Source organism: Hirundo rustica, chromosome 2 (assembly GCF_015227805.2).
Source record: "Hirundo rustica isolate bHirRus1 chromosome 2, bHirRus1.pri.v3, whole genome shotgun sequence".
Taxonomy (NCBI): Eukaryota; Metazoa; Chordata; class Aves; order Passeriformes; family Hirundinidae; genus Hirundo; species Hirundo rustica.
In genome coordinates this window covers 16,691,751-16,719,139 of record NC_053451.1, presented here as the reverse complement: position 1 = coordinate 16,719,139, position 27,389 = coordinate 16,691,751, and the positions used below count along the sequence as shown (strand labels likewise).

Below are 27,389 nucleotides of genomic sequence, written 5' to 3'. Positions count from 1 at the left end.
GGTGGCTTTCACCTTTCGTCTTCCCTGGAGAAAAGGTGGGAACAGCCCAGGCTTCCACAGCAGAGCTGCCAGAAAGGGCAGAGAGAGAAGGATGAGGGGAGACAGTCCCCCTGCACCAGCCACATCACCCTGTCCCCAGCCATCGACTGTGGATGTCCGCTTCCACTGGGATAGGATGCTAGAGATTCCCTTGGTTCCTTTTCCCAGGTGAAGATGCTGGGAGCAATGGTGGGAGCCCTGTGATGCCAGGTTCCTGTCTCCTCACAGGTGCTGAGCATGGTGACATCCCTGTGCCCTCCTATCCCTTTGGCTTTTGCATCTCTGGAAGGGTCTCATCCTGGATAAGGGGATTGGTCCTGCACTCCTGCTGTTAGGAAAATTAATCCACGAACACCAGAGGTTTATGTCCAAAAAGGAGACAGAGGAGTCCTTTTACTTTATTCGAATAAAGGGAGAGGCCATGGGGCATTTCCCCAGGGGTCTCTCAGTTTTTTGGAGGATGCAGCCTCCTTTTTATCCTAATTTCCCAGCTGCATTTCCCTCTCTCTTTCCCCATTGGCTGAGGTACTTGAGAGGTACAGACTTCCCGAAATGCCTAAGACCGAAGATTCCCCCTTTAATGTATAACCCCCCCCTAATTTTTAATTCTTACGGGATCTATGGGTTTTCCCCATTGTTACTTTCATCTTTCAATTTCCAATTTCATTTACAAACAAACCGTAGGTTTATTTGTAAAGGCAAATATCTTCTTTTTCCATTCATCAATCAGTAAAATCCTTCCCTTTGTTTCAGTTATCTCTCAGTGCTGGTTTTATCTACCAGCAGACCCAGGGCTTATTTGTAAAGACAAATCTTGTCATTCCTCTCACTGCTGCTGAGACAAACTTTGTTTTGCCAGTCTAGGTACAAGCCACAGTGCTCTGTCATCATTTACCCAGTAATTCACGGGAGCTGGAAGAGGGTTCCTCGGTGTTTCCAAGTGGAAAGAAAGAAAGAAATCCTGAGTTGACAGCATTTTCAGAGGTGGATGGGAGCCAGAGCCCGAGCTCTTCCAAAAATAACATCCTAGTCAGCACTGCCAATGGCAGCATGCCCACCTGCTCCTGGCCACGGTACCGTGGAGATGCCATGGCAAGGCCCAGCATTGGCACAAAGGATGGATAATGCTTATGTGATGCATGGGTACAGGGCACGGGCTCACAGTGACAGTGTCCCGTCAGGGTGACCCGCAGGCTGTGGGTCTCTGTCCTGCCCTTGTGTCCCCTCCTACTCCAGCTGGAATTATGGAACCATTTTGGAAAAGTCCGCTCAGACCATTGAGTCCAACCTCTCCCACAGTACCAACCCATGTCCCCGCGTGCCACATCTACACGGCTTTTTAAATCCCTCCGGAGAGGGGGACTCCACCAGCACCAGGGCTGGACAACCCTTTCAGTGAAGAAATTTTCCCAATATCCAACCTAAACCTTACCTGGAGCACAGTGCAGGTGTCCCTACAAGTGCCACAACTCTCTGCACCTGTGTCCTCCAGCTGCTCCCGGTACCCCGCCAACCCGAGCTGCTTCCCTCTGCCACGGGCCGCCCCTCCTCCCGGGGCTCCAAGCTCCCGCCTGGTCCTCCCGCTTTCTGCTTCGACCTTCACCATTATCCCCCCGGCCCCTCCCCGCTGTTTCTCCCAGTACCCCCCCCCCCCACAACTCCTCCCTCCCGCTGCTCCCGGGCGCTCCCCCCGTTTCCCCCCGGTCTCCCCCGATCCCGCCCCCGGGTGCTTCCCGCCCTGTCCCGCCCTGTCCCGCCTCTCCCGCTCCCATCGCGCCCCGCGCCCGCAATGCCGCCGTAGGGGCCGGCGCCTCCCGCGGCAGCGGCACCGGCGAGGCGGGGGCGTTCGGGGGCCATGTCGGGTCACGACGGCGGCATGTCGGGTCGCGACAGCGTGCAGATCCCCGACGACCGGGACTTCGGGGCGTTCCGGGCGCAGTGCGAGTCGGAGCGCGGCTGGAGCCTCACCTACAGCAAGGGCGGGGTGGGGGTCTGGGTGCAGCTGCTGGAGCCCGAGCGCGCCCTCCACAAGATCAAGGTGAGACCTTCCGCCCGACACACCCTGGTAGACGGTGAGACATCCCCACCCGCCCCGGGCATCCCCGATCCGCGGTGAGATCCGCCCCGGCATCCCCCCGGGACTGGGGTATCCAGGCGCAAAGGGGTGGCGCGGGGACTCCGCGGGGGACGGGGAGACAGGAGCGAGCCCACAGTGAGTGGGAACTCGGGGGCTGAGCCACCACCCAGGGGTGAGCAGGAATCCCAGGGAATAGTGGGGTCCCTCAGGTGTTGCAGCAGCTTGGGGCCAGTGGGGGCTTGGCCGAGCTGGCCCCCGATGGCCAGCAGGGACACCGGGACAGGTGGGGTTAACTGGCACGCCAGGACAAATGGGCAGTCTGGGGGGAAGTGGGGACCGCCGGTCAAACGCAACTCCAGGGCCGAGCCGAGGACAAGTAGGTACCCCTGAGGGCTGTTCAGGGGAGCCTGGGGACTCAGCCAGGGACAAACAGGAACCCCCAGGATGTGTGGGGCCATGGGTCCTGGGTGCTGCTTCTCCCCACTTCCCCCACTGGGAACTCACCTCCCATGCTTGATGCACACCAGGGCTGGGCTGGGGGACTCCTTGGAGCCTGCAGCCATTGGCTTCTGTCACTAGGGTTGTCCCCCTTGCCCAGATCTCCCTGTGTCCCCGCTGCATTCCCCCGTGGGTCCCTTCCCTCTTGGTGCCAGTGTGCTGGCACAGGCAGGTACGCGCTCCTCCTGGCTCTTCCCTCTGGCAAAGTGGACACTGGGATTCCGAGTGACAAATTGAGACAGGAGCCATGTCCAGATGGGGTTAAACTGGAATCTCTGGCTGGTGTCCCTGTCCCTGGTGGCACCTCCATGAAGCTGTCCTGGTGTAGTGTGTGGCATTGCCCTTGCTGTGGTGTCGAGCCCGGGTGGTGACGGTGGTGGTGACAGTGGCAGCAGTGACGACAAGGCCTGCTCACACGCTGCTCTGCAGCAGCCGTGCGAGCAGTTGGCTCTGGCACTGCTGGAGAAACCTGTCCCTGGGGCACTGGTACTGGCTGTGCCCAGTTCCCATCATGGAACCACTGGGTTGCTTCCACCATAGCGTGTTGGAGGAGTTTGGGCTGCTGTGACTCAGGAACGGGTCCCCGTTGTGCTCTGGTGGCAGCAGAGAACCCTGGGAGGGGGGATGGTGGTCTCTGGGGTGTAGGGAGTCACTGGTGCCACTGGCACCCACCCCATCCCCACAAAGGTGGGGACCCATGGTGGGTGGGATGTGGAGCGTCCATCGCTGTGGCATCCAGGCATGATGGCATGGGTATGGCTCTGTGGGACTGTGCATGCTGCCCCCCCCGCTCCCCCCCCCAATCCCCAAGCTCCTTGTGTCCCCCAGCCCTGCTGCTTGCTCGTGGGGGTTGCATCCCAAAACATCCCCCAGATTGAGGTGGCGCTTGGGTGCGTCCCCTGCCTGTCCCACAATCCCAGTGTGCCACGTTGGCATATAGCAGGGACCCAGCCCACTCCAGGATGTCCTGGCACGGCTGCTCCTGCCACAGCATCTGCATCTGTCTTGCCTGCGGGGGTTCCTGAGCCAGGTCCTGCCCCTTTCCACACCCTCCTGGACAAATCCTGCTTGGAAAGGTGCTGCTGGGTGTTCATGTGTTGATTCCATGTGTGTGCCACTTGGTATTGGAGATCCTGTGGGGTAACGGTCCTTGTCCCCAGCCCATGGCCCCTAGAAGCACCCAGGCCCACCATCCCACCCAGAATGAGATGCTCCTGCTGGATTTTGCAGGGATGGACACATGTGGCGTTGCTGACCTGGCATTGCAAGGTGCAGCCCAGGGGTTTGCCCCTCACGCTGAGGGTCTCGGTGATTCTCTGCAGCGTCCCAGGAGCTGGTTTCCCCCTGAATTCATCCTGGATTTGTTGGATCGCCAGCCACTTGCCAAGCCAGGATTCCTTGCCTAATTAAGTGGAACCTGAAGGTCTCGCCCCACTTTGAGGCTGCCGCCCCCTCCTCCCCACCCCCCTCCATTAGGGATGCAGCTCCCGTCTAACCTGTTTTCTGGAGTCTGGGAACAAGTTGGTGCCATGGCTGATTGCTCAGTGGGACATTTGGCAGCCTCGGGACTGGCTACGGTTTGGGGGAACCCCATCCTACCCTCTGGGGCAGTGAGTTGGTGCCTGGGCATCTGAGATCTCCCAGGGATGATGGTTTCCCCTCTAAATGGGCTGTTCCCAAAGGATGGCCAGAAGCCGTCCTGTAGGATGCAGCAAAAGGATCTGGAGTTGTTGAAGGAGCTGGGGGTCTCCCTTGGTCCCCAGGCAGCAGTGGTGGGCCTCCCCTTTGGATTTGCTCCTGTCCCACAGTCTGGCACCCATTCTGTGTTCCTGCGGGCACAGCATAACTCCTGCCCTGCGGAATTCACCTCTTCCTCCTCCACCTCCTTGCTCCTCCTCACCCCATTGGTCAATATTGACTCAGGGTTGGGGCGTGCGTTTCCAGGTGCTTCCCAGGTGGCACCATCCCCTCTCCTGCTGCGACCCCCCTGGCACCCCCCAGGATGTGAGTCACCTTGCAGGGCAGGTCCTGCACTACTGGCTGGACCAGACTTGCTGCTCTGGGAATAATCCACCTGAGCATGGTGCTGGGCTGGCCTGGGTGCAGGTGGGAGCAGGGGTTCTTCAAGCAAGTCATCCGGGCAGGCTCTCTCCAAAACTGCCCTGCAGGGGTGGGTGCTCCCAGACAAGTTTTTGGGTGAATGGAGGAGCTGGAGATGTGGAGCACAGATGGGTCTCTGAGATTGAGGGTAAGCAGTGTGGGGCTGGGGGCAGACTCTGTGAGGCAGGGATGGATCTGTGGGGTTGAGGATGAGCACTGTGGGGGTGGGGCTGGGCTCTGTGGGGCAAGGGTGGGATTGAGGATGAGTGCTGTGGGGGAACAGGCTCCATGGCTGTGTCCCACCAAGGGGCCATGTGAGGCTGTGCCCCATTGCTGGGTGCTTCTGTGCCCCTTCCCAGGGCTGGGGAGGTCTCTAGTACTGTGTGCTGCAGCAACAGGGCCACCCCTAAATCCTGAACTGCAGAGTCTGGGGGGCAGGAGGAGCTGGTGTCATCCCTGGGAATAAACAGGAGCCAGTGGCATTCCCAGGGACAGGCCGCTTGCTGCTCTCTCTGCCCCACCCTTGGCTCCAGTGCCTTTGGCCTTGGCAGATGTCATCCCTGCTACAGGCATAGCCGCCCTCACCTTCTCTGTTCTCCTTGTCTCCTTGCCTTCCCTGGGTCTGGCTGCTCTAGTTATGGAGCAGGCTCCTCCTTCTGCAACCCCCTAACCCCTTCTGTGTGATCCATGCTGCCCTAAGGCACCACGCACAGCCCCATATACTGGCTCGCCGCAGCTGCCCTGTGCAGGGATGCCACTTTGCGGGGAGCACATCCACAGGGATGGGAGGGCAGGTGGGAAACAGGGTCCCCTGGTACCCAGGACTTAGCTCCACACTGCCTCCAGGCCCTGCGTGTCTGTGCTACGGGATGACTCTGGGTGGCAAACTGAGCTGCTGGTTGGATCCAGGTCTTCTTGGAGGAGGTTGCATTGATTAAAAAAAAAATAATAAATCTGAGAGGACACACCTCCCCTCTGCTTGCTGGGGTTTCCCACAGCTGCCTTCCCACTTGGGGTTCCCCATGGCTGCCCTCTTGCCCAAGGGTCCCCACAGCCACACTCACTCTTTGGGATCCCCACTGCCTCCCTCCTGCCTGAGGGTCCCCACTGCTATCCTCTTATGAGTTCCCCACAGCCACTTTCCCATCTGGGGGTCCCAGTGGCCATCCTCCCACCACGAGATCCCCACCGCCATCCTACTGGGGGTCCTCGCCGCTGTTGGACACGAAAAGAATGATACTCACGCAGTCTGTTGTCAGAGCAAAAAGAGGGAAGTTTATCCTTCGACCTCGATTTATATAGATTCTGGACAGCGACCAGGGATTGGATAATGAGGTTGCCACCTCTCTGACTCTACTGGTCAAACTAGAAGTCCATCAATTGTCCCTCCTCCAGAGAGAAATGTGAAAATGATCACTTTGTTTATGTTACAATGCGTGAGAAACTCCACTACAAAAATGGGAACATTCAGAAGGCTGAAAAGAACAGGCAACAGTTCCCCACAGCTGACCTCTTGCCCAGGGGTCCCTCCCACCCTGGGGGCCCCTGGTAGGTCTCTCATGCCCCCTGCCTTGCAGTGCAGGATGGAGTGCAGGGACGTGCCGGCGGAAACACTGTACGACGTGCTCCATGACATCGAGTACCGCAAGAAGTGGGACACCAATGTCATCGAGACCTTTGACATCGGGAGGCTGACGGCCAACTCCGACGTGGGCTACTACGCCTGTGAGGAGGGGGCTGGGGGGACCTGGGCAGTGCTGGGGGAGGGCTGAACCCCAGGGCTGCTACCACTCCGCTGGGTTTGGCATCCGGGGGATCCGTGGTGTCTGGTATCGAAGGGAGGAGCCTGGATACTGGTTTGAGGGAATTTGGAGGGTAGGAGGGGACTCCATACTTGAAAGTGGGTGTCTCACTCTGGAACATCCCACCTGGTGCTGTCCCTAGGGAGGTGTCCCAAGCCCCTGAAGAACCGGGACGTGGTCACACTCCGCTCCTGGCTGCCCATGGGGTCTGACTACATCATCATGAACTACTCTGTCAAGCATCCTGTGAGTTTAGGGGGGCACTAGGGGTCCTGTGGTTCTGGGCTGGGGCTCACTCAGAGCTTGGGGAGATGGGCTGGAGAGTTGAGGGGGTCGAGACAGCCCTGCTTGTGGCTGGTGCCTGCTGTACCCGCCCTGCCCTGCCATTGACTCACGTTCCCTCCTTGTTCCCCGCGGCAGAAATACCCTCCCCGCAAGGACATGGTGCGGGCGGTCTCCATCCAGACAGGCTACCTGATTGAGGGGACAGGTGCCAAGAGCTGCACCATCACTTACCTGGCACAGGTGGACCCCAAAGGTAAGAGAGGGACTCTCAGCTCTGTGCCCTGGAGCTCAGCACCCTCAAGTCCTTCCCACTGGGCTTGGGGGGGCCCGGTGGGATCTTGGGGGAACTCAGGGGGGCTTAGTGGGGGTCTTATGGGTTCTCAGTGTAGGCTCGTTGGGAGTTCAGGGTGGCCTCTCTTGGGGATTAATGGGGGCTTTGGGCTCAGGAGTAGCTTGAGGGGTGCTCAGTGGGGGCTCAGGGTGAGCCGGGGGCAGCTCAGTGGGGATTCAGCTGGGGCTCTGGGACTTCAGGGCAGGGTCAGCAGGGCTTCAAGAAGACTCAGGTTGAGCTCAGGGGGACTCAGGGTAGGTTCAGGATTATGCTTGAGGTGGGCTTGGAAGTGCTCATCAGCAGGAGCATCTTGGGATGCAGCCACAGCCAGACACGGAGCACGGAGTAATGTCAGGAGGAAACATCTTGGGCCTCTTCTCTTGAAATCTTTCATTTTGGGGGCTTGAAAAGGGACCCAAAATGCTGAAATCACTGCTTTTGACCTTTGCAAGAGCAGAGGGCAGTATGAATGGAACCCTGTTCCCTCTCTCCAGCCACGTGTCCCCACTGAGAGTGCCGTGGGGGTCCAATATGTGGGGGTCCTGGTTTTCAGGCACATGGGGGATGCTGTCGGTCCCACTTCCAGCTGCCCCTCCCTTCTCTCCAGGTTCTTTACCAAAGTGGGTGGTGAACAAATCCTCCCAGTTCCTGGCCCCCAAGGTGAGTTTGTGACACTGTGGTGGGTCTGGTGTGGGGGCAAGGGGTCTCTGTGCCCATCTCACTCTTCCTCCCAGGCAATGAAGAAGATGTACAAGGCATGCCTCAAGTACCCTGAGTGGAAGCAGAAGCATGACCCTCACTTCAAGCCCTGGCTGTTCCCAGAGCAGAGCCGACTCCCAGCCCTGGCACTCTCCGAGCTCTCCCTCCAGCATGCAGATTCCCTGGAAAACATTGATGAGAGCTCCCTGGCCGAGAGCAAGGAGGACCGTGGAGAGGGCAGTGACGAGGACAGCCTGACCTGATTCCCCTGGGAGCTCCTCTCCTTGTTCCCCTGGCAAGGACAACCTGACATGACCCCCGCTGGGGGGCTCCTCTCTTTGTCCCCCCACTTCCAACATGGTTTGTGTTTCTATCTCACACACCTGTACACATGCATCCCCACTCTGGGTTCAGGGGGACCCTCCTGTTGTTGTACCAGTGTCTGGGGACAGCAGGGACATAGTGGGTCCCCCAGGGTAGGAAGTTGGGGGTTGTCTGGTTGCTTAGCCCTTGCAGGACACCAGTGTTGTCCCTATTGGTGGCAGACCCAAAGTGCCCTTCAGCTTTTGCAGGGGCAGAGGAAAAGGGGGACCCTGTGCCTGCTCCTCAGCCCTGGAGACCCTTCCACTGCACTCCCCCTCTGTCCCCCATCCTTGCTCTCCATCTCTGTTACGGTCCAACAGAACTGCCTTCATCCCATGGGAGCTCCATCCCCAGAAGACCCCCAGGGGGTGCTTGGGCACCTACCTGCACCTCTGGGCATGCAGAGGGGTTTTGGGGGGCTCCTGGCACCTCCTGGCATGCTGGGAAGGAGGGCCTTTGGGGTTTTTTTGGCATCTCCGAGCATGTAGAGGGGAACCTTCTAGGCTCCTGGCACTTCCAGCATGTTGGTAGGGGTTATTGGGGTCTTACCTCCAGGTAACCCTCCTCCTTGGGAGGAGCTGAGCTCTTGTCACCTCCAGATGTGCTGTGGTGGGTGTTTTGGTGGCCTGGGATCTCCATTCATGTTCAGGGGGGGTCTTATGGGCTCTTGGCATCTTCAGGTTTGTTTGGGAGGCTTTGGGGTATGCTTGCACCTCCAGGTATGCGGAGTGTCCCTGGGGGCTCCCAGCATCTTCAGGGGGGCTCCTGGCACCTCAGATGTTCTGCGGGTCTCTGAAGGCTCCTGTCCTCTCCCCTGCCTTTCCAGGATGGGGACCCTTTCCAAGCTGGGTGCCTTGAACCCTTCCTCCACTGGAATTTGAGGCCTTGACTGGGGGTTTGGGAGCTGGTCTTTGGCCATGCTTCTGCCACCTTCTTTTCTGGGGGTGCACAGGGAGAGGGGGGTTTTGTACCTTGCACCGGAGCTGATTATTTAGGAATAAAATAATTAAATCTGGCATGGGAGGGATTCAGCCTCTGTCCCACCTCGGTCCTTTGGGAGCCATTCCTGTCCAGTGCACTCAGGCAAGAGGCCCCTGCTCATGGTGGGTGCTGGTGAGACCCTCAGGGGTTGTGGGGACCTCCAGGGGAGCTCTGGGTGATGCCGCCGGAGGGTGACGGAGAAACCCCTAAACTGAATTAGCATTGGGCACTAATTAGGGATGAGGCTACAGCCCCCTGTAGCCTGCTTTCCCACAGCCCCAGCCAAGCCAGTACATCTCCCCCAAAAGCACCTCTGGGAGAGGAGACATGGAGTGCTGAACTTTGGGGGCACTCTGTGGGGTTACATCCTGGCTTCTCCAGGAGGAGAATCCTGGGGAATGGAGCTGACACTCGCAGGGATTGCGGGCCCTTTGTAGAGCCTTGGGACTCTTTTCTCCTCCTGGGGTGCACCCAGGGGCAAAGCTGCTTGTGCACCCCACTTCTGCCCTCCAAGTGTTCTGGCACCCCAACACTTCAGCAGGCCCCAGCTCTTCTCTGCCCCACAGCAGGGTCTTAGTGGCTGGTGTTGTCCAGCATGTGCCATTCTCTGTGCCTGTATCTCTGTCATCTGTGGGGCTGGAGTGGGCACTAGGGACTTGCTTCCCATTTCTCCTGTTAATTTCCACCCACCGTGCCCTCCACCCCCTCCCACCCTCCCGTACTGATCCCAATTAAAAATAGAACCCAATTAAAAAGGAATGTGGCCACCACCCCCCTGGCAGGTTGAAAAGGAGCTGAACTGGATACAGGACGTACTGCAGCGGCTCTGGAGCCAGGGGGACATGTAGCAGGGCAGGTGACGGGGTAAAGCCCCTTGTGGGAAGGGTTTCGGTCTGTCAGCTCTGAGAGGTGCAGCCGGAGACCCAGTTGCAGTACCGGAGAGAGAAGATGGCTCCAAAGGGAAGTGGAACGTGCTCTGGCACATGTCTGGTACCGGGGGGTTTGAGAAGAGCTGGGGCTCAGGTAGGATATGTGGAGGGGGGCAGTGATCTTAGGGCTGTGCTGGGGATATCCTCAGGTACTGACATGGGTGATCGCTGGAATGTTCCCGGGAAGGACTACAAGGCTTCAGCCCTTCAGGGATGAGGCTTGGGAATTGCTGTTGGCCCCTGGGGTCTCAGCACTTTGCTGTGTTACACCCCCCCAAACTGGGTAAGGCCGTTGGCACCCTCACCCTCTGCCAAAGGCTCTGGGAGTATCCCCCGCGGATGGATCCGAGGATCTAGGATAGGAGAGCAGGGGCATGTGATGGTTCTGGGGAGCAGGATAATGTGGGGGATGTGATGGCTCCAGGGAGTGGGATAGGGGAGCTGGAGGAGGGGGATGTGATGGACTGGGGGAGTGGGAATTCCAGGAGCAGGGAGGATGCAAGCAGTAGAGGAGCTTTTCGTGATGTTTCACGCTGAGCCCCCCCAAGCTGAGCCCCACCGAGCTCCGTGCCCCAGCTGTGGGGCTGAGCCACGGCCCCTCCTGCCTGTGGCCTCGCGTGGGCGAGGGGACTCGCGGGGGGGCCTTCCCAGCCCCGGAGCAGGCAGCCAGCGTGTCCCGCTCCCTGGGCGCCGGCATGAAAGGACCATTGTCCCGGGCTGGGCAGCCGTGAGGGCTGGCCATGGCCGCTCCACATCCCCTCTGCGTCCCCAGGCCCTCCCACTCTCCTTCTTACCCCCCGCCAAGACCTTGGGAAGCGTGCGGGGAGGCGAGAACCCCAGACGCAACCCGTTTGTTATTTTTTGGGGGGGAAAGCCCTGGCAGTCTTCCCCTTGAATCCCGTTTCCATGAGGCAGCCAAACCTCCGTGCGGGAACAAGCCCGGGCCTGGCAACGGGGGCCCTGAGTGCCCCCGCCCCAGGAAGCGCCCCGGCATCCTCCGGGAGCCGCCGCTGCCAGCAGACAGAGGTAATGGGTGCTCCAGGGGGACTGCAGGGCAAACTTCAGCTTGGGCAGGGGGTGGTGGGGGGTACTCCGCCTCCTCAGCCGCGGTTTCTCTCCTGAGGGAGGTCGTGTTCCTTTCCACGTGCTTCTGTGGGTCCCTGGGCGCACAGTGCTGGGGTGGGGGGGGGGTGTGGGGGGCACTGCGGATACTGGGAGCTGCTGGGGCGGTGAGGGGAGTATGGATTGTTCCCCTGCTCGGCTGCAACAGCCGTGTGCCCCCCTCCCATCCCTCTGATCGGGGTACTCATGCCCCAGGCTAACCCTAGTATACCCCAGCTCAGCCTCAGTACTCCCCAGCCAAATTCCGGTATGCCCCACCTTGCTCTCAGCACACCTTAGCTCAACCGCAATATGCCCCAGTTCACCCCCAGAACACCCCACTGCAATCCCAGCACATCCCAGCTCAGCCCTGGTTCAATTCCAGTATGCTCCAGCTCTCCCCGAGCAGACCCCCGTTCACTCCTGGCAGACTCCAGCACACCCGAGTTCAATCCCAGCTCAACCCCAGTACACTCCATTTGAACCTTGGTATTCCCGAGGTGCCCCCCAGCTGCCCCCTAGCAGACCCCATCTCATTCCCAGCGCACCTCCACTGAACCTCAGTATACCCCAGTTCACCTCAGCACATCCCAGCTCAAACCCAGCTCATCCCAGTTTAATCCCAGTACTCCCCAGCTCCCCCCAGCACATCCCAGCTCCTCCCCAGTATATTCCAATTCACCCCAACACTTCCCAGCTCAATACCAGCACATCTCAGCTTAACCCCAGTCTAACCTCAGCCTTTCCAGTATATCCCAGCTCCCCTAAGCAGACCCCTCCTCAACCCCAGTATAACCCAGCTCAGTCCCAGTCTCCAGGGAGCCCTGGCATTGCTGATAGCCCTCATTCTTGTACCACTGCAGAGGTCCTACTGCCTGGTTGGGGGGAGTGACGTGTTGGGGGATACTGGATGGTTGTGCTGCCGATGCCAGGGGTGAAGCTGGGAAAAAGGGACACTGAGGGCCAAGCTGGCAGATTTGTTTTCTGCTGGGGATCTGGCATGTTCATGGCCAAAAAACAGCGTCAGCTGCGGCTGTGCCGCGGCTCCTGCCAACAGTGCCCGTGCCACATCAACCACCACCAATAGCACCCAGATGCTGGGTGATGCTGGTAGTGGGCTTCCCTTGCTTTCTTCCTCCTCTTCCTCACTGCTTCCCAGTCGGTCTGGTGAGGCTCGGAGCTTTACCAGTGCTGTGCAGCTGGAACTGGGATGGTGGTTGCTTTCTCCTCCAGTAATGACAAGCTGGTTCCATGTGACACCTTCACACTGCTGGGGCCATTGGGTTGGTGTTTGGGTGCCCAGGGGCTGCATCAGTACAGAAGATTCCTAGGTCTAGCGCCATTGCAGGGGCAGCAATTTTAATTTGTGAGTTCAGCCCCAAAACACAATTTTTGGAGGCATGGAGCTGGGTGCTGGGAGTGGGTGGCTGTTCTGGGGTGCTGGGAGAAAGGTAGTGAGGAAAGCTCCTCCATGAGCTGATGGTGGTTTTCTGGGGGTGCTCCAGCAGCTGCTGGGGATGAGTTATTATGGGCCGCAGCCAGGACATCAGGGATTGGGATATTTAGAGCAATATTGAGGATGCATTTGCTGCCAGAACTTAGCCTCAGAACGGGGTGAGCCCTTGAGATTTTGGGGGTGTCTCGTGGGAGGCAGGGAGCGATGCTCCTCCGTGCTGGGAGTGATGCAGCTCCTGTGGCAGGACTCTACGGCTGTGGAGGGGTTGATGCTTGGGGAAGCTTTGCAGATGGGCTCCCCAAATCTTCAGGTGAGGGAGAGCCTGGCTGTGTAGAAAGGCTTTTGCATAGTGGAGGTGGGTGCATGCGGTTGGTGGTCCCTGTACTTCTTTCTGTCCCTGCTGCAGCATCCCCTGGCTTGGCTTGGCTTGGCTTGGCTTGGCTTGGCTGCAGTGCTCTGGTGGCCAGGGGGATCCAGGGGGTGGCCTTGGTTTGGTGAGATCCTGCTCTTGGGGACAGGGCCTGTACATGGGGTAGAGTTGCACCCCAATGAGCATGAAGAGGAGATGGGAGGGCATCAGGGCTGGAAAAGGGGACACCCCATCCACAGCCGGAGGAGTCACCCCTTCCCCACGACACTTTCACTTCCCACTTACAGGAAAGTGAAACAGAGACCCGTGTGGTTTCAGTGCTGGATGTTGGGTGATGCGGCTGATTTCTCACGGGGGAAGGAGGTTCCATGCTTCCCAGGAGGACCCCTCAGGGACCCATCCTCTGCAGCCAGGCTGTTGGCACAGCCCCCCCCCTCCAGCATGGCCAGATCCTGGGATATTTGGGCTCCTCTGGGGTGGCTGTGCACTGGGAGAAGGTGGGGTTTGGCTTCCTGACCTCGTTTACTGGCAGCTTCCATAAAGTGTGTCAGGACTGAGAGCATTCCAGTGGAACTTAGTGGGTAGCTACGGCATTGCCAGATGTATTTACCCCTTTTTTGGCTGGATTTGCCCATTTCTGGTTGGATTTACCATTTTTTTTAAAATGGGATTTGCTCATTTCTGGTTGTATTTGCCTCTTTTCTGGCTGGGTTTGTGAGGCTGGCAGCAACACTCTGGAAGGGAATACTGGGAAACTCATCTGTTTGTTGTGCCACAGCCTGGGACATGTTTCATCTTCCCAGGTTTTACTTCCACGGGGGAAGGGGAATGCAGGTGGGACCTTGGGGAAATGAGGAACCCCCAGTTTTCCTGCCCCCTTTTCTCTAACTTCTCACCCACCTCATTGCTCTTGGCCCACCTTCCACCTCTGTGCACACCCTCCATCTGCACACAGATCTGGCTTGGGGCAGTTCCCACATCAGGGCACACCCTGGTGTTTGTGTGTAAGCCCTCAGGCCCCCAAGCAGGGGGCTGGGCACCCTCTGGCTTCTTCACATGAACCACCTGGAAATGGCAACACATGGCAGAGGGGGGAAGCTCCAGAGAAGAAATTCCACCTCTGGATTGTGATTCTGCAAGCCTGAACTTGATCCCTGAAGAGTGCCTGGGGGGGGTTGAATATCATTTGCAATTTCTTTGGCTGAGAAAATCTTGAAAATGAAAAAGCTTCAGCCTCCCAGGAAAGACCTTGGGTGCTGCTGAGTGGTGGTGGAATGTGGAGAGGATTGGGTGGGAAGGGGTCTGCAGAGTGCTGAGTGCTGTTCTGGGACCATTTGTTTGCTCTGGAATATTTGCTGCTTGCTGAGGATTCTGCTTGGGCAGTTTTGGGGTGAGGATGTGGCTATTTCAATTCCCAGCCGGACGGGGAATCTGCGGTAGCCCTGGCCGGTCTGTTGGGGATATCACATTCACCCCCTGGGTCCAGCAGAGTCACTGGTGACATTGGCCTCATTCTGGCTGGCCATGGGCCCTTGTCTGAGGATATTTCCTTAATTTGGGCAGGAAAGGGTAAAAATTGCTGTGGTGCGAGACTGGTTGCCCAGTGCTGCTGGAGCATGGCAGCTGAGAAACCCGCTTCCCACTGGTGGCCAGCCCTGTTCCCACAGGTCCTACTGCCACCTGGCTTTGTCCCCTGTGCCCACAGGAACCCTGGTGGGTAACAGCTTACTGCCCTCCCTGGGAATCCACGGGGGTTCTGGGGAGGTGGGACGTGGCAGCCACCTGCCTCCTTGTCCCTTTCTGTCCAGCGGCCAGAGCTCGGCTTGTCCTGCTGCCCCGCAGCGCCCCGTCCTTGGTACTTGGCTCCTGCCGCAGTACTGGTGAGCTCTCACTTCCTGGAGATCACCCTGCCTGGCTCTTCCTTCCTCTCCTGCTGGAAGCCCTGCCCCGTCCTTCTGTCACCCAGGGCTCACACGGTCTCAGGATCCGGCCTTCTTGTCCCCCATGGCGGCTGTGGTCAGTGCATCACCACACTGAGGCCTCACAGTTCTGCTGGGACCTGGGCTGGCTATTGCACCACATCCCAGCTCAGAACTCTGCTTGGCTTTCCGGAAAGTTTCCATTGCTGAGGTGGCGTTTGAGGAAGTACTGGGGCGGGCAGAGACCCCTTGGCAAACCTCCACGGCGCCAACTGGACCACAGGCAGGCCGGCCACCTCCTTCTGCTGAGCCGAGGGACCGTGTGCTGGTAATTAGCTCTCCTTGATTAATGAGACCACAGACCTGGGGAAGGGGAACATAGGGTGCAGGCAGGGTTTATTTATGCTGGAGGAGGAATTGCAATGGCAACTAGATTTATCAAGTGCGTGCCAGACACCCAACAAGGCACCTATACTGGATTTCCCTGGCTCATGGCCACTATCCTGGGTGCCGTCGAAAGGACAGGCAGGGAAGAGTTGTGGGATGGCCACCACTTTATTACCTGGTGCTTGGGTGCTGAATGCAGCTCTGTCAGTGACATACTGATGGCCCTGGTCACACTACTCAATCCCTGGCACCTTGTTAGGGGCAACATTGATTACCTGGGGAAAGCCAGAGCCAGTGAAGGCAGTGTGCTTGCCTTTCACTCCCAGAGCCCATAGCCTCCATGGCATTCACAGCTCCTTAATCGAACAAGCCCAGCCCTCATTAGTGCCCCACCTGAGGGCTGGGAAGCCCATGGCCCTGAGAGCAGGGGTGGGATGCAGTGGGCGAAGGGTGGGCACACCCCTGCATCACGGGGGGCTCCTCCCTGGGCCAGGATGCTCAGCTCTGCTGGGGGAAGAGGTGCATCCCCAACGCTCTGTTGAGTTGAGGGCATCTGAGGTGGGCTGGGGTAGCTGCAGGAGCCCCCCAAAAAGCAGCCAGCACCCAAGTTTGGGGGTAGAGGGGCTTGCTGAGCCCCTTGGTCCAGACAAAGGAGATCAGCAGCAGGCACCCCCAGATCCTTCATCCCCAGCACTGGGAGAGTGAGGGCTGTGTGGGTTTGGGATGGGGCTGAGGGGTCTGGTCCTTATGTATTTTGGCATCCTGACTTATCCCCCCAGAACACCAACGCCACAGTGCCAGGGTGCTGGTGGCCCTCGCTCTTCCCTCCTCACGCCATTTGTCCAGCCTTTAAGTCTCTTACAAAACAGCCCCTGTGGTGTTGCCAAATCCCGAGGAGGAATGCAGTGGGTCAGCACTGGGAGGATTTGTGCCTGGCAGGGGCCACAGCCAGGGTTACCCCAATCCCCAGCCGCCAGCTGGGTTATGGCATCTCCCTGTGTTGGTTTTGCATCTGGGTTATCCTCGTCTTGTTTCGCACCAAGGTTAAATGATTAATGATTGAAGGAGGGAACCTAGGAAAGGCCTGATGAATGATTTACTTGGTGAGGGCAAAGGGCCCAGCAGCAACGGGGAGCTACCAGCCTGGCACACCAGGGACCCTGCACTTCCCTCCTTGGAGTTTTGTCCCCGTCCCTGTCCCCGGTGAGCAGCAAGGAGGGCTCTCAGCCACCACAGATAGTGCTGGGACAGTGCCAGTGGTGAGTGCTGGTGCAGCTGTCTCTTCCTCAGAGGTCTGTCCCACTTCTGCGTCCATGTCCTGGTACAGCACCTGGGGATGTTGACCCTGGTGTCAATGGGTGACACTGGTGGTGACTCCTTGGCTGTAGCCAGGACAGGAGGCATTTGTGGGAGCCCCATACTGGCGTCACTGTGTTTCCCTCTGCTTCTCCAGAGCCAGTGCCCAGCTGGGGTTGAGCCTGCCTGTGCTGGTGTCACTGGGATCTGGTGACAGCAACATCACCCAGCACCATCGCTTACCCATTTTCAATAACAGATGAGGACTTTCTAGATGTGGAGGTGGGAGAGAGAATTTTATTCTGATTCAGGGATTTTTGTGGTGCTGGTTGGGATTGCTGGGACTAGTGGGAAGGTCCTGGGTACTGCTGATTTCTCTGGTACTGCTGATTTCTCTGGTACTGCTGATTTCTCTGGTGCTGCCAGCAAGGAGCCACAGGGATCAGCTAGCCCTGTGCCCCTGTTGCTCCTTCCTTGGACACTTGATCCTTGGAGTCTGAAGTAAAGCCAAACTGTGCTAGGAAGTGCCAGGGAAGTGGCATCACTGGGATGCTGGTGTCTCAAGGTGTAGGGGTCAGTGGCTGTGGGGACCCTACGGTGCCTCAGGCTCGGCAGTGTCTAGTTAGTGCTGGATTGAGGATGGACCTTGCTCGGCTGTGCACTTAGCACCAAAACCACAAGTGCTGCGACCCACGTGAGTCACAGAAAGCGTGACTCTGACAGCAGATCAGACTGGCCTATTTACAGCTCCAGGAAATCCTCTGGCTTCTTCTAAGCAGGTCTAAAAAAACCTCCAACAACCCCAAAATAAGATGGTGCTGGGATCACTAGCAGTGCTGAGTGTGCTGTCATGATGGGATCTGCCTCCTGCCTGGAGCTTGCTGAGGCCATGATGCTGGTGGGTGGGAAGAGCAGGGTATCCCATCTGCTGCTTGTTGGGATAACAGGTATTTGCCCTGCCGACAGCTATGGGGTGGGAGAGGTGTTCTGCTGCAGGAGCTGTGACACCAAGTGAGCTCCCGTGTCCCAATCTCTGGATGCCACAAGGGGACTCTGCTAGGTGTGTGCACCAAAGGTGCACAGGTACTGCCAGCACTCTAGGGTGCCATGCTAGAGCAGTGCCAAGGACAGACAGGGCTCTGGAGCTGGGAGCAATGCCATGGTGGGCATATGGTCTGTGAGGAGGGGTTTGGTGTGGTTTGGGCTGGGGGCTCCAATGGCAGCAGCCTGCCACTGGCTGTGATGGGGACGGCCCGAGAGAGAGGACAGCCTTCTGCATCTAACTGTCCATGTCACTCCATCCTGGCTTGCTGCTTTAAACCAGGGGAGCTGCATCCTCATCCTGGAGGGTGACAGCCTGAAGTGCAGCCAACAGCTCCCCTGCCCTTGAATCAGGCATATTCAGGCATATTCCCTGATTATCCACAATGTGAATAATCCCCCACTGCTCTGTCCTACAGCTCAAACGTCACACCCAGGGACCACTCTGGTGCCCCATGGTGCCTCACCTCTAAAGCGGTGGCCTCTATGTTTCAATGCCTAAACCAGGACCCTCCAGCATTTCCACACCCCTGCAGCCCCCCAGTTCAGGGCTGGGTAATCCTGGGGACACAGTGTGGTTGGAAGAAATGGGAAAATCGGGTTGCTTCACTGGGAATGTTTGTTTTGGGACTCCAGGCTTCAACTGGTGTGTGTTTTGGGATTGATCCTGATCCTGTTGTCTCCACTCCCAGGTCCAGATGTCATCCTGAGCCTCACTGGCAATGGAAGATGCATTGAGTGGTGCAGGTGTCTGTGGCCAGCCCCCTGCCATGGAAGAGGAGGGATCTGTGCCGGTGGCCGCCTGGCTATCTGCCCTCCACCTTGACCAGTACGTGGAGAACTTCCAGCAAAGTGAGCTGTGGTCAGTGTGGGACTGCCGGGCGCTGACGGACGAGGAGCTCACCCGCCTTGGGGTGCTGCTGCCCGGTCACCGCCGCCGCATCCTCCTGGGGTTGCAGAAAGCCTTCGCCGAGGCCCCGATGCCCGCCGGAGCTCACCAGCCCCCTGCCAGTAAACCTGTGCCCATGAAACGCCACATCTTCCGCCTGAGCGCTGCAGCAGGGCCGGAGCAGCTGGAGCCCCGGTGCCTGCCAGTGGCCGGTGGGACCCCGCTGCTGGAGCCAGAGCAGGGTGCAAGCTTCACCCAGCTGCCCCCACCCATCCCACCCAGGGTGGGCTGTTGTCCCCCACTCAAATTCTCACCATCACTGTTGGGGGGCAGCCCCGAGCCCCCCCCTGCATCCTGCAGCCGTCTCCCAGCCCTGGAAGACCCCTCTCTGCCAGCCCTTGGGGAGAAGCCCCCTCCTGACGGCAGGGCAAGACCCCCATTGCCGCCGCTGCCAGCCAAGCGACACCAACTGGAAACCAAGTGCCAGAGCCTGAAAGGCCCCCCACTGCCTGAACGGCCCCCTGTGCTCCCCCCCAGGGCTGTGTCCCAGAGGAGGTAAGGGGGTGGCAGGGGCGTGGGCTTGGGGATGCCCCAAGGCCACTGGGTCTGTGTGGGGGGCTACTGTGACATGGGTGGGTCCCTCGGGGTCATGACATGGGTTGCCTGGGGTACCTCCACCCTCCCCAGCCCTTAGCACATCTCCTGGGAACACCCCCACCCCAGAGCTCAGCCCATCTCCTGGGGGTACCCCCAGTCCCAGCACATCCCAGGAGGGTACTAACCCTCCCCCCAACCCCAGCACAACCCCTGGGGGTGCCCCTGCCCCAGGCCACAGCACATTTCCCTGGGCTACCAGCACCGGGGGGCAGGGATGGTGGTGGTGGGGTTGGTGCTGAGATATTTATTTGACTGTGGCTGGATGTATCCAATGTGAACATGCCAGTCACCCAGGTCACCCCAGCCTGGCGTGGGCTGGGGCACAGTCCCCCCAGCAATGTAGGCAGTGCTGAAACCTGAGGAACTCTTGGCACCAGTCCTCTGACAGTGAACTGCAGCACACAGGGAGCATGGGGCAAAGCTGCTGCCAGCTGCTGTGGCGAGATGACATGGGGGCAGGCTGGAATTTGGGGACAGCAGCGCTTGCAGCCCCTCCCTTTGATGTCCCAACCCCCCAGCGCACTTCCAAATCCTGCAGAGTGCAGGCAGATGTGGAGTTAGGACTGGGAGTGCAGTTTGGGGAGGCTGACAAACTCCTGGGTGTCAGCACCCTCCTGGGGTAAGGTGGGGGAATATCAGCAAGCCTCCCTGCCCCTGGAGTCCTCCCCAGAAACCTCCCCAGGACCCACAGACTCTAAAGGATATGTTCCTGGAGCTGGGGCGTCTAGCTGGTCTCCTGAGGAGGGTCCTGGGAGCGTGGCTGGGTTTGTCCTGACTCATGGTGCTGGATGGGATCCCGTGTGTAGTCAGGATGAGAATGGGAGGGCTGGTGGCTGGGCTCCCCCTCCAACTTCCCATCCCTGTTCCCAGTGGGCATTTTGTGGTAAGGTGGGTGGAGGTGGTCCCTCTGCCCGTGCTCTGACCCCTACTTGCAGGGAGCGGGCTGGGATGCCGAGCTGGAGAGGGGGCTCAGGCAGTTGATGTGGGGTCTGGCATGCCATGGGGTGGGCAGCACCTGTCCCTGGGGCTTCTTGTAATCCAGATCAACAGTGTCCGTCCTGGCACCCCAGAACTGTTCCCACCATTGCATTTCTGCACCGAGATAGTCACCCAAATCCTCCAGGAGCCGCTCTCCATCATGCCCTGGCCAGGAAGCTACCCAGGCTACCCAGTTGCCACTTTGGTGCGAGCTGAATGTGCCATGGCTTTGGTGCTTGCTATGCGTGGTGCCAGCTGTGCTGTGGGTTTAGTGCCCTCTGTGCTGCGTGTTAGATGCCAGCCATGCCAGCGTTCTGGTCCTGGCCCTACCGTGGGTTCTTAGTGGCCACGCTGAGGATTCGGTGCCCGGACATGCCGCTGCTTCGGCCAGCTCAGGAAGTTTTGCTGCAGTGCAGGAAGTGCCGGGGTGAGGAGCTCCGCTCCCCGCCGGCCTCCCCCAGCCCTCCCCGTGCTGCCGATCGGTCTCACCACGGTTCCTGTCACCTGCCCAGGTAGGGGGGCACGGCTGCCGCAGTGCCAGGCGTGCCGCACAGGAACAGGCGGCGGGGGCCGGGCCGGAGGGGTTCTTTTGGGAGGGGATTGAACGCTGCCAGCGCTACCGGGTGCGAGTCTCGCTCTGCCGGCTCCAGCGGTTGTTTCCTGCCCTGGCCTGTGTGCCCGCAGGCATTGTTGATCCCGCAGTTCCTGCTGCCCCGGGGACGGGCGCTCTGCCGCGGAACAGGCGCTGCCCACCCTGGCACGGCACCCCGAAGGCTGTGCGCTGGAACTCGGGGGGTGGGATTCCTCCCTGGAGCTGCCCCAGGGGATCTGGGGGTGCGTAAGGGTCCCTTGGGAGCTGCATGCAGGACCGTGGGACTCAGGATGGGATGGATATATGGCCTCGCCAGGCAGCGGTGTCTGAACAGCACCCCCGGGACACAGGCGTGCTCCAGTGGCTTGGGGGACCCTGGGGGCTGTGCCAGTGTGGGACAGGTGGGTGGCCCTGGCACCCGGTGTGCCGTGATGCGCTCATATGTGTTGGTGCTTGGTAATGACAAAAGAGAATATATAGGGGTGTATGGGTGCTACAGACGTGTGTATGTGTGTATATATATATTTATTTCTCACATAGATCTTGATGCTACAGTGAATATATACAGGAGTGTATCTGTGCATCCACATATATGTTATATGTGTATTATATGGATATATTGGGGAGTTCAGAACTAACCAGTTGAACCCCAAAACTCTGATTTCAAAAGTCACTGTAATTGTATGCCCAGGAATATATTGGCTATAGGCGAGTTCTTGTTTTGAGAACATTTTAAAAATAAAGAGCTATAATTTCCTAAGAAATTCTTCTCTCTGAGGGTGGTGAGGCCCTGGCACAGGCTGCCCAGAGAAGCTGTAGCTGCCCCATCCCTAGAAGTGTTCAAAGCCAGGTTGGATGGGGCTTGGAGCAACCTGGGGTTATAGGTGTCCCTGTCCATGGCATGAGATAAGCTTTCAAGTCCTTTCCCAACCAAACCATTCCATGGTCTATGACTCTTTGGCCAGTGCTGGTGCCTGGCCATGCCCGTGGTTGGAGGAGATGCTGTGGTGCAGGACAGCTGGCATGGGCAAGGAGTGCATTCAGGAGGGTGAGCGTATGAGCCACCCTGTGGTGGGTGTTGGGTCCTGGCTCTACATGTGGGGCAGTATCTGCTGGGAGTTTGGGAAGCTATCCACACTGGGGCTCCCTGGAGTGATGGGTGACCAGCTAAAGTGCCCTGTGCTGGGTCTGAGGGAGCTCCACAGCCCTAGGGTGCTGCTGTTGCCCCCAAACCCATCTCCTGCCCCCTGGGGGGACCTGACCTGAGTGCCTGCAGCCAGTGAACATGAAAGGCCTGTGGTTGGAAGGGGATACTGCCGGGCTGGCCAAGAGCTAACAACAGCGGAGGATGCTTGCCCGTGTTGCGGCTAATGGTTGCTCATGTCTGGATGATCCTTGCCCATGCTGAGTCGACGCCTACATGAGGGTGATGTTTGCCCAGGTCTGGGTGGTACTTGCCCACATCAGGGTGATGCTCATTGCATCCAGGCTGGGGCCAGGGCTCTTTGCCAGCAGCTGTGAGGCAGCTGCATTGGTCTGACCCTGTCTCTGGGTGGGGCTGAGACCCCACCATAACCCCTTGTGGAGGTGGGAGTGCCCACAGGGGAGGGACCTCTGAGAATGAGGGCTGAGGAAGAGCTGGAGCACCCCTGCATATGCAGACAGCCTGGGAACAGAGCAAGTGACCTGGGCATTTCTGGGATGACGCCACCCACCCATCTCACTTCCGGCTGTGCTGCCGTGGTCCCTGGTGCTTCCTCCTAGCTGCTTGCAGAGCTATACTGTGGTTTCCTCCAGGCCATGTTCACCTCCGGGCTCTCACCATGCTCCAAGCCCTGGGCCACCCCAAGCATTCCTCTGCCAGGAGGTGATAGGGTCATCCCAGCCCTGCTGGGTGTGGGATGTCTGAGATACTACCTCCCACGGATTGATGGCAGCAACTGTGTTCAATACTGGGAGCTCTCTCACCCGTTCCAGACTTGATACCGACCTCCCAATGTGGGAGCTGTGAGCTGTGAGCCCCCCAGTTTTGGCCACTGATGGCTCAGACCTCAACACCCTAGAGAAGGTCCCATGAGCAGCGGATGCTTGTGTCTGCACAATACCCCTGATTGGGGGATGAGGCTGTCAGTGAGGGGGACACCCCCTCTTCATGCCCAGGGGATGGTCTAGGGATTAGAGCAGCCCCCTGAGCAGCTGGTGGGGGTAGGGGGGTTGTAGAAAGTGATGTCCAAGGAAGTGATGACAGAAGACTCCTTTTCAGAGAGCTGAGTGAGCTGGGCAGGGGTGGTAGCCTGGGCAGAGGTTTGGCTTTGGGGTGGTGTCTGTGGGAGAGCAGCCCTCTCTTCTCCCTTAGAGGAGAGGCCTAGATAAAGGACAGCAGATAAGGTGCTGCTCAGATAAGGGACAGCCCATAAGGCACTGGTTTGCCACTTCTCTAACGGTAGAGGTGGCCCCAGCCAGACCCTGCCTGGTGCAGGACTGGCATCCTTTGGGCATGGCTGCATGGGAGTTCAGGGGGTGCAGGGGGTGATAGGGCACCCGTGCTACCCCATGGAGCCATGGGGGGAACATGGAGCCCAAGGAAGCTGCAGCAGCAGATGATGACATGGAGAGCAGACAGACCAATGGGGAAGGTCTTTTGGGCACCTGGGGTGTTATTTGTTCCTGAGCTCTGTGGGTGCCCATCCTATTGGTCCCTGGGATGGTGGACCTAGGGGCTGGACAGGACTGGGTCTGAGCCAGAAACCCTCCTGAGAAGTCCCCATCCAGGAGATGGGGGTTGTCCTGGCCTAAGGCTTGTCATCTCACTGCTGGCCATGGGGCTTGTGCTGCAGCCCCCCAGCCACACTGTAGGGGAAAACCTCCATCCTGGGTAGCTGCATGGACGCAGACCTCAGCCAGGCTCTTGCTGGAGGCTCGGTGGTTTGTGTGCTGTCACCTTCCACGTCTCTGGGTCTCTGCACACCTGGGTGCTCCGGCAGCTCCTGCCTGGTGGTGTTGGGAGCAGTGCTGCTCCACTGCTCACACTCCCCTGCCCATGCTCCCTTCCTTCCCTGATGTATGGATGGTTGTGGCTGGTTCCCATGGAGATAGCTGCTGAGAAATGAGGTCAGGCTGACCCAGGGAGAGCCAGCACTCCCATCCTCCCCTGTTTCCTGCTCCAACCAGGGAGAAGTTTCTTCTCCAGCTCACCCCAAGGCTAAGGGAAAGCTCTTGTGCACAAGCCACGGTGCTGGGTGACACATCCCCAGAAACCATGGGGTGCTGATGGCATCCTTGGCCATGGAATCATGGGATCACAAAATGGTTTGGATTCGATGAGACCTTAAAGCTCGTTTAGTTCCACCCCACTTGTCAAGGCCAGGGACACCTCCCACTAGACCAGGTTGCTCCAAGCCTCATCCCACCTGGCCCTGAACATTTGCAGGCATGGGGCAGTCACAGCTTCTCTTGACAATCTGTGCCAGGGCCTTGCCACCCTCAGAGGTGATATTCTTCCCAATGCCCAATCTAACCATCTATTCCTTCTTGTAGCTGCAGTGGGAGGTAGGTGGGGCAAGGATGGGGATGGTGCCAGCATGCAGATCCCCTGGGGCTCACCTACCTGGGGCTTGGGGTGGAAATTCTGCTCACTGCCTCTGTCCTCTCTCTGGATTCAGGGATGCTCCAAAGGTACTTTGTATTTTTATACCCTGGAGAAGCTTCTTAATTTCCTGCCCTTCAAAACACCATTACTCCAGAGATGTCTATTGATAGCCTGTCACCTTGCAGTCTCAGGAAGGCAGGAAGCAAGGAACAGCAGCTGAGCCCGCCTGCTCAGAGCCTCTGTGGAGAGGAGGACAGTCCCCATGGTCCCTCCCACTACTGATCAAGGTTTTGGGGCTGGGGGGATGGCTCACTGAGTGAGGAGAAGCTCCATTTCCAGGATTTCTTGCTGCTGTATCAGCCACCCTTGGATCTCCAGTGTCCACCCCACCATAAGGAAGCTGGTGGCACAGAGCATCCCTAGGACACCCATCCTGTTCAAGGAACCTTGTGGCCACCTGCAAACCAGCTAAGGAAGCAGCTCTGCCATTGTTTAGACTGGAGGAAAGAAAACAGCCTGCTGTGGGATGTGGCTTCAAGGCTGTGGGTGGCTTGGGGTGTCCCAGAGTCAGATAAGGGTCCTGAGCCATGGAGCACACCCAGGGGAGTGAAGCTGGATGCCAGGAAAGCATTTCCAGGCAAGAAAAGTAGTCATATGACCCAAGCACAGGAAAGGCTTTGCCATGGGGTCTTAGGAATTGGTTTGTGGGTTGAGTCTGCTGGGGCTTGGTCCCTTTTGGGGGTTCTCTGTGACCCCCCTGCAGGTGTATCAGGGTCGGGAATTGAGGCAGGGGCTGGCATAAGGCAGCAGTTGCTCCTCTCTCTCACAGCATCCCTGCCAAAGAGGAGGTCCCCATCACTGAAAGAGCGCCCGGCGTCACCCTGTCCTCCCCATTTCCGCTGCCTCGCACGAAGACGCCAGCCCCGACGCCACCGGCACTGCCCTCCAAGGCCACCCTTCCCTTTGTGCCAGAGTTTGGTGAGTACAAGGGGGGCCCCTCCAGTCTTCCCCTGTCACAAATCTTCCCTTGGGACATCTGGCTGCCAATCCATCAGCATCCATCCCATGGGCGCTGTGCCTTCCTCTTTGTCAGTTTGTTCCTCTGTCCTTGCTGCAGTCTCTTTCTTCTCTATCCCCTTTCTTGCCTTCTGGGCTGGAGGTTTCAGGGGTGCAAGACCTGGGCTGGGGGATTTAGGGTGTGTGAAGTCTGAGCTGGGGACTTCAGGGAAGGGGTGTAAAACCTGGGTTGGGAGTTTCAGGACATGCAAGATGTGGACTGGGGGTTTTGGTGTGGCCTCTCTTAGGGCAGAGCAAAGGTTTCTGTGGGTGCTGGAAGCACCCACACACACTTACAGAGGAAAAGTTAACCTATCAGGGGGGTGAAATGCAGATGTCCCTGGACTGGGGTCCCAGGACTGTGTCTCTGCATCCCCTAGCCCCATCCTCAGGGTGTCCCTGGGGCTCAGCCAACTGAGGGTGAAAGTTTGGTCGTCTCAGGGTGCAGCCCTGGTTGGACTATACTTCAACTGGAATAGCTCTGCTGGAAGGAAGAGGAAGGGCTGAATTGTGTGGGATGCTGTGGGTGCCTCTCAAGGCCAGCAGCCCTGAAGGAAGCAGCACTGGTTTAACTGGGAACTGGGGTGTGTTTCAGAAGCTGGGAGAAGCCGTGGACAGGGAGCTTGTCTGTTTGTTGGGGGAAACAGGGAGGGAAGCTGCTCCCACCCTGATGGGTTTGGGATGCAGTTTTCAGAGGGTTTCTGTGGTGCCAAGGTGAACATCCACCTACACCCCTCAATCCCCAGGGCCTGCTCCCTGCAGCCTGGGAGCATCCTCACCTGCTGCCAGGGCCCAAACGTCATCATCTGGGTTGGAGTTTTGGGAGGAATCTGCTCCAGATTCTCAGTGGGATTTTGGCGTGGGTGTCTGCCAGGACCAGGCTGTCTGGGGCCACTTGTTTCCTGTGGGGTTACAATCTTGCCAGCATTCCTTCTGATATCTCCTGATATGTGTGCTGGGTGAGGAGGAACCATCTCTCGCTCCCATCATCCTCTGGGATCTCATTTCCAGGGTGCAAAAGCTTGGGAGCTGATAAGGGATGGGAGAGGAGGGAGGGAAATCCACCCTGGAAAAAAAACTGTGGAAAAAGCCCCTGAGAACCCCCAGCAGCAGGAGTTCCCAGGCAGGGACGCGAGAGCCTAGATGGAGCCACGGTTCTGGGGCTGGTGTCACCAAATCCCCTTCTGGCAAGGACAGGAGTGTCATGACAGCGCTGGGAGGTGCCAGGAGCAGGACTTTGCCCTTTCCCAGCTCTTCCCCAAAGTCCTTGACAAGACCCTTGTCACAGGGATGGAGTGGTTATTTGTCAAGGGCAAAGCAAGGGGAAGCCAGCCATGACTGCATCATCACAGGCTCCAGGGTAGCAGGGAGGATTGAGAGCCCTTGCTCCACCCCATTTGATTCCCAGCATCTTCCCTCTCCTTTGTCAGATGACTCAGACTACGAGGACGCTGCGTGGGAGGAGGAATTAGCCGGACCGACGTGGGAGATGGCCAAGGTTGGTCCCACCATGGGGCTGGAGGTGGGCAGGAGCTAGCAGGGTGACTGGCCCAAAGGACAGGTACTAGGCTTGAGATGTTCCAGAGATACTGGTTAGGGCTGGAGGAGCATGTTGGCAGTGGCTAGAGAGGGGGTTCTGCCACCCTGAGCATCCACTGGGTCTCCCATAGGTCCCTGGGAAGTACCCCTGGGTCTTCCATGGGGGCTGGAACCATGGGGTTTCCAGGGAGCACCCACTGTGTCTCCCAAGGGGGTTGGAACCCCAGAGCTGGAACTGGGATCTTCAGTGTCCTTGGGAAGTATCTGTCAGGTCTCTCAGTGGTGCTGGAACTCGAGGGTCCCTGGAGGGCACCCACCAGGTCTCACCCCAGTGTCCCCAGGAAGCACTCCCTGGGTCCTCTGGGGAGCGCCACACTCATGTGCCCAGAGCGTGTGCTAGTTGACATCTCCAGCA

General features: G+C 58.5%; 2 protein-coding genes across 6 annotated transcripts in view; both read left to right on the top strand.

Moving 5' to 3' along the window:
- Positions 1-1,835: 1,835 nt before the first annotated feature.
- On the top strand, positions 1,836-9,809 carry STARD10 (StAR related lipid transfer domain containing 10). Its single transcript, XM_040056987.2, has 6 exons — positions 1,836-2,077; positions 6,292-6,439; positions 6,659-6,762; positions 6,937-7,054; positions 7,740-7,792; positions 7,867-9,809. Exons 1-6 carry the CDS (start codon positions 1,895-1,897, stop codon positions 8,092-8,094), a joined length of 834 nt encoding a protein of 277 aa, XP_039912921.1. The 5' UTR covers positions 1,836-1,894; the 3' UTR covers positions 8,095-9,809.
- A 1,107-nt stretch (positions 9,810-10,916) lies between these two features.
- ARAP1 (ArfGAP with RhoGAP domain, ankyrin repeat and PH domain 1) overlaps positions 10,917-27,389 on the top strand; it is a 35,970-nt gene continuing 19,497 nt past the window's right edge. For 2 of the 5 annotated variants that reach the window (XM_040054918.2, XM_040054917.2), the window contains exons 1-4: positions 10,918-11,130; positions 18,367-19,118; positions 25,209-25,357; positions 26,866-26,933. In XM_040054918.2, the coding sequence (XP_039910852.1) occupies positions 18,397-19,118; positions 25,209-25,357; positions 26,866-26,933 (939 nt within the window). In that variant the 5' untranslated portion in view covers positions 10,918-11,130; positions 18,367-18,396. Of the gene's footprint in view, positions 11,131-18,366; positions 19,119-20,597; positions 20,711-25,208; positions 25,358-26,865; positions 26,934-27,389 lie in introns of those variants that run through there. The other 3 variants (XM_040054919.1, XM_040054920.2, XM_040054916.2) reach the window with 2 other exon arrangements.

What these genes read in the sequence shown, in the direction of transcription:
- STARD10 (XM_040056987.2), top strand. Translation starts at nt 1,895, where the DNA reads ATGTCGGGTCACGACGGCGGCATGTCGGGTCGCGACAGCGTGCAGATC. An exon ending in CGACGTGGGCTACTACGCCT is followed by an intron (nt 6,440 to 6,658) that starts GTGAGGAGGGGG and finishes TGCTGTCCCTAG; the next exon opens with GGAGGTGTCCCAAGCCCCTG. An exon ending in ACTACTCTGTCAAGCATCCT is followed by an intron (nt 6,763 to 6,936) that starts GTGAGTTTAGGG and finishes TCCCCGCGGCAG; the next exon opens with AAATACCCTCCCCGCAAGGA.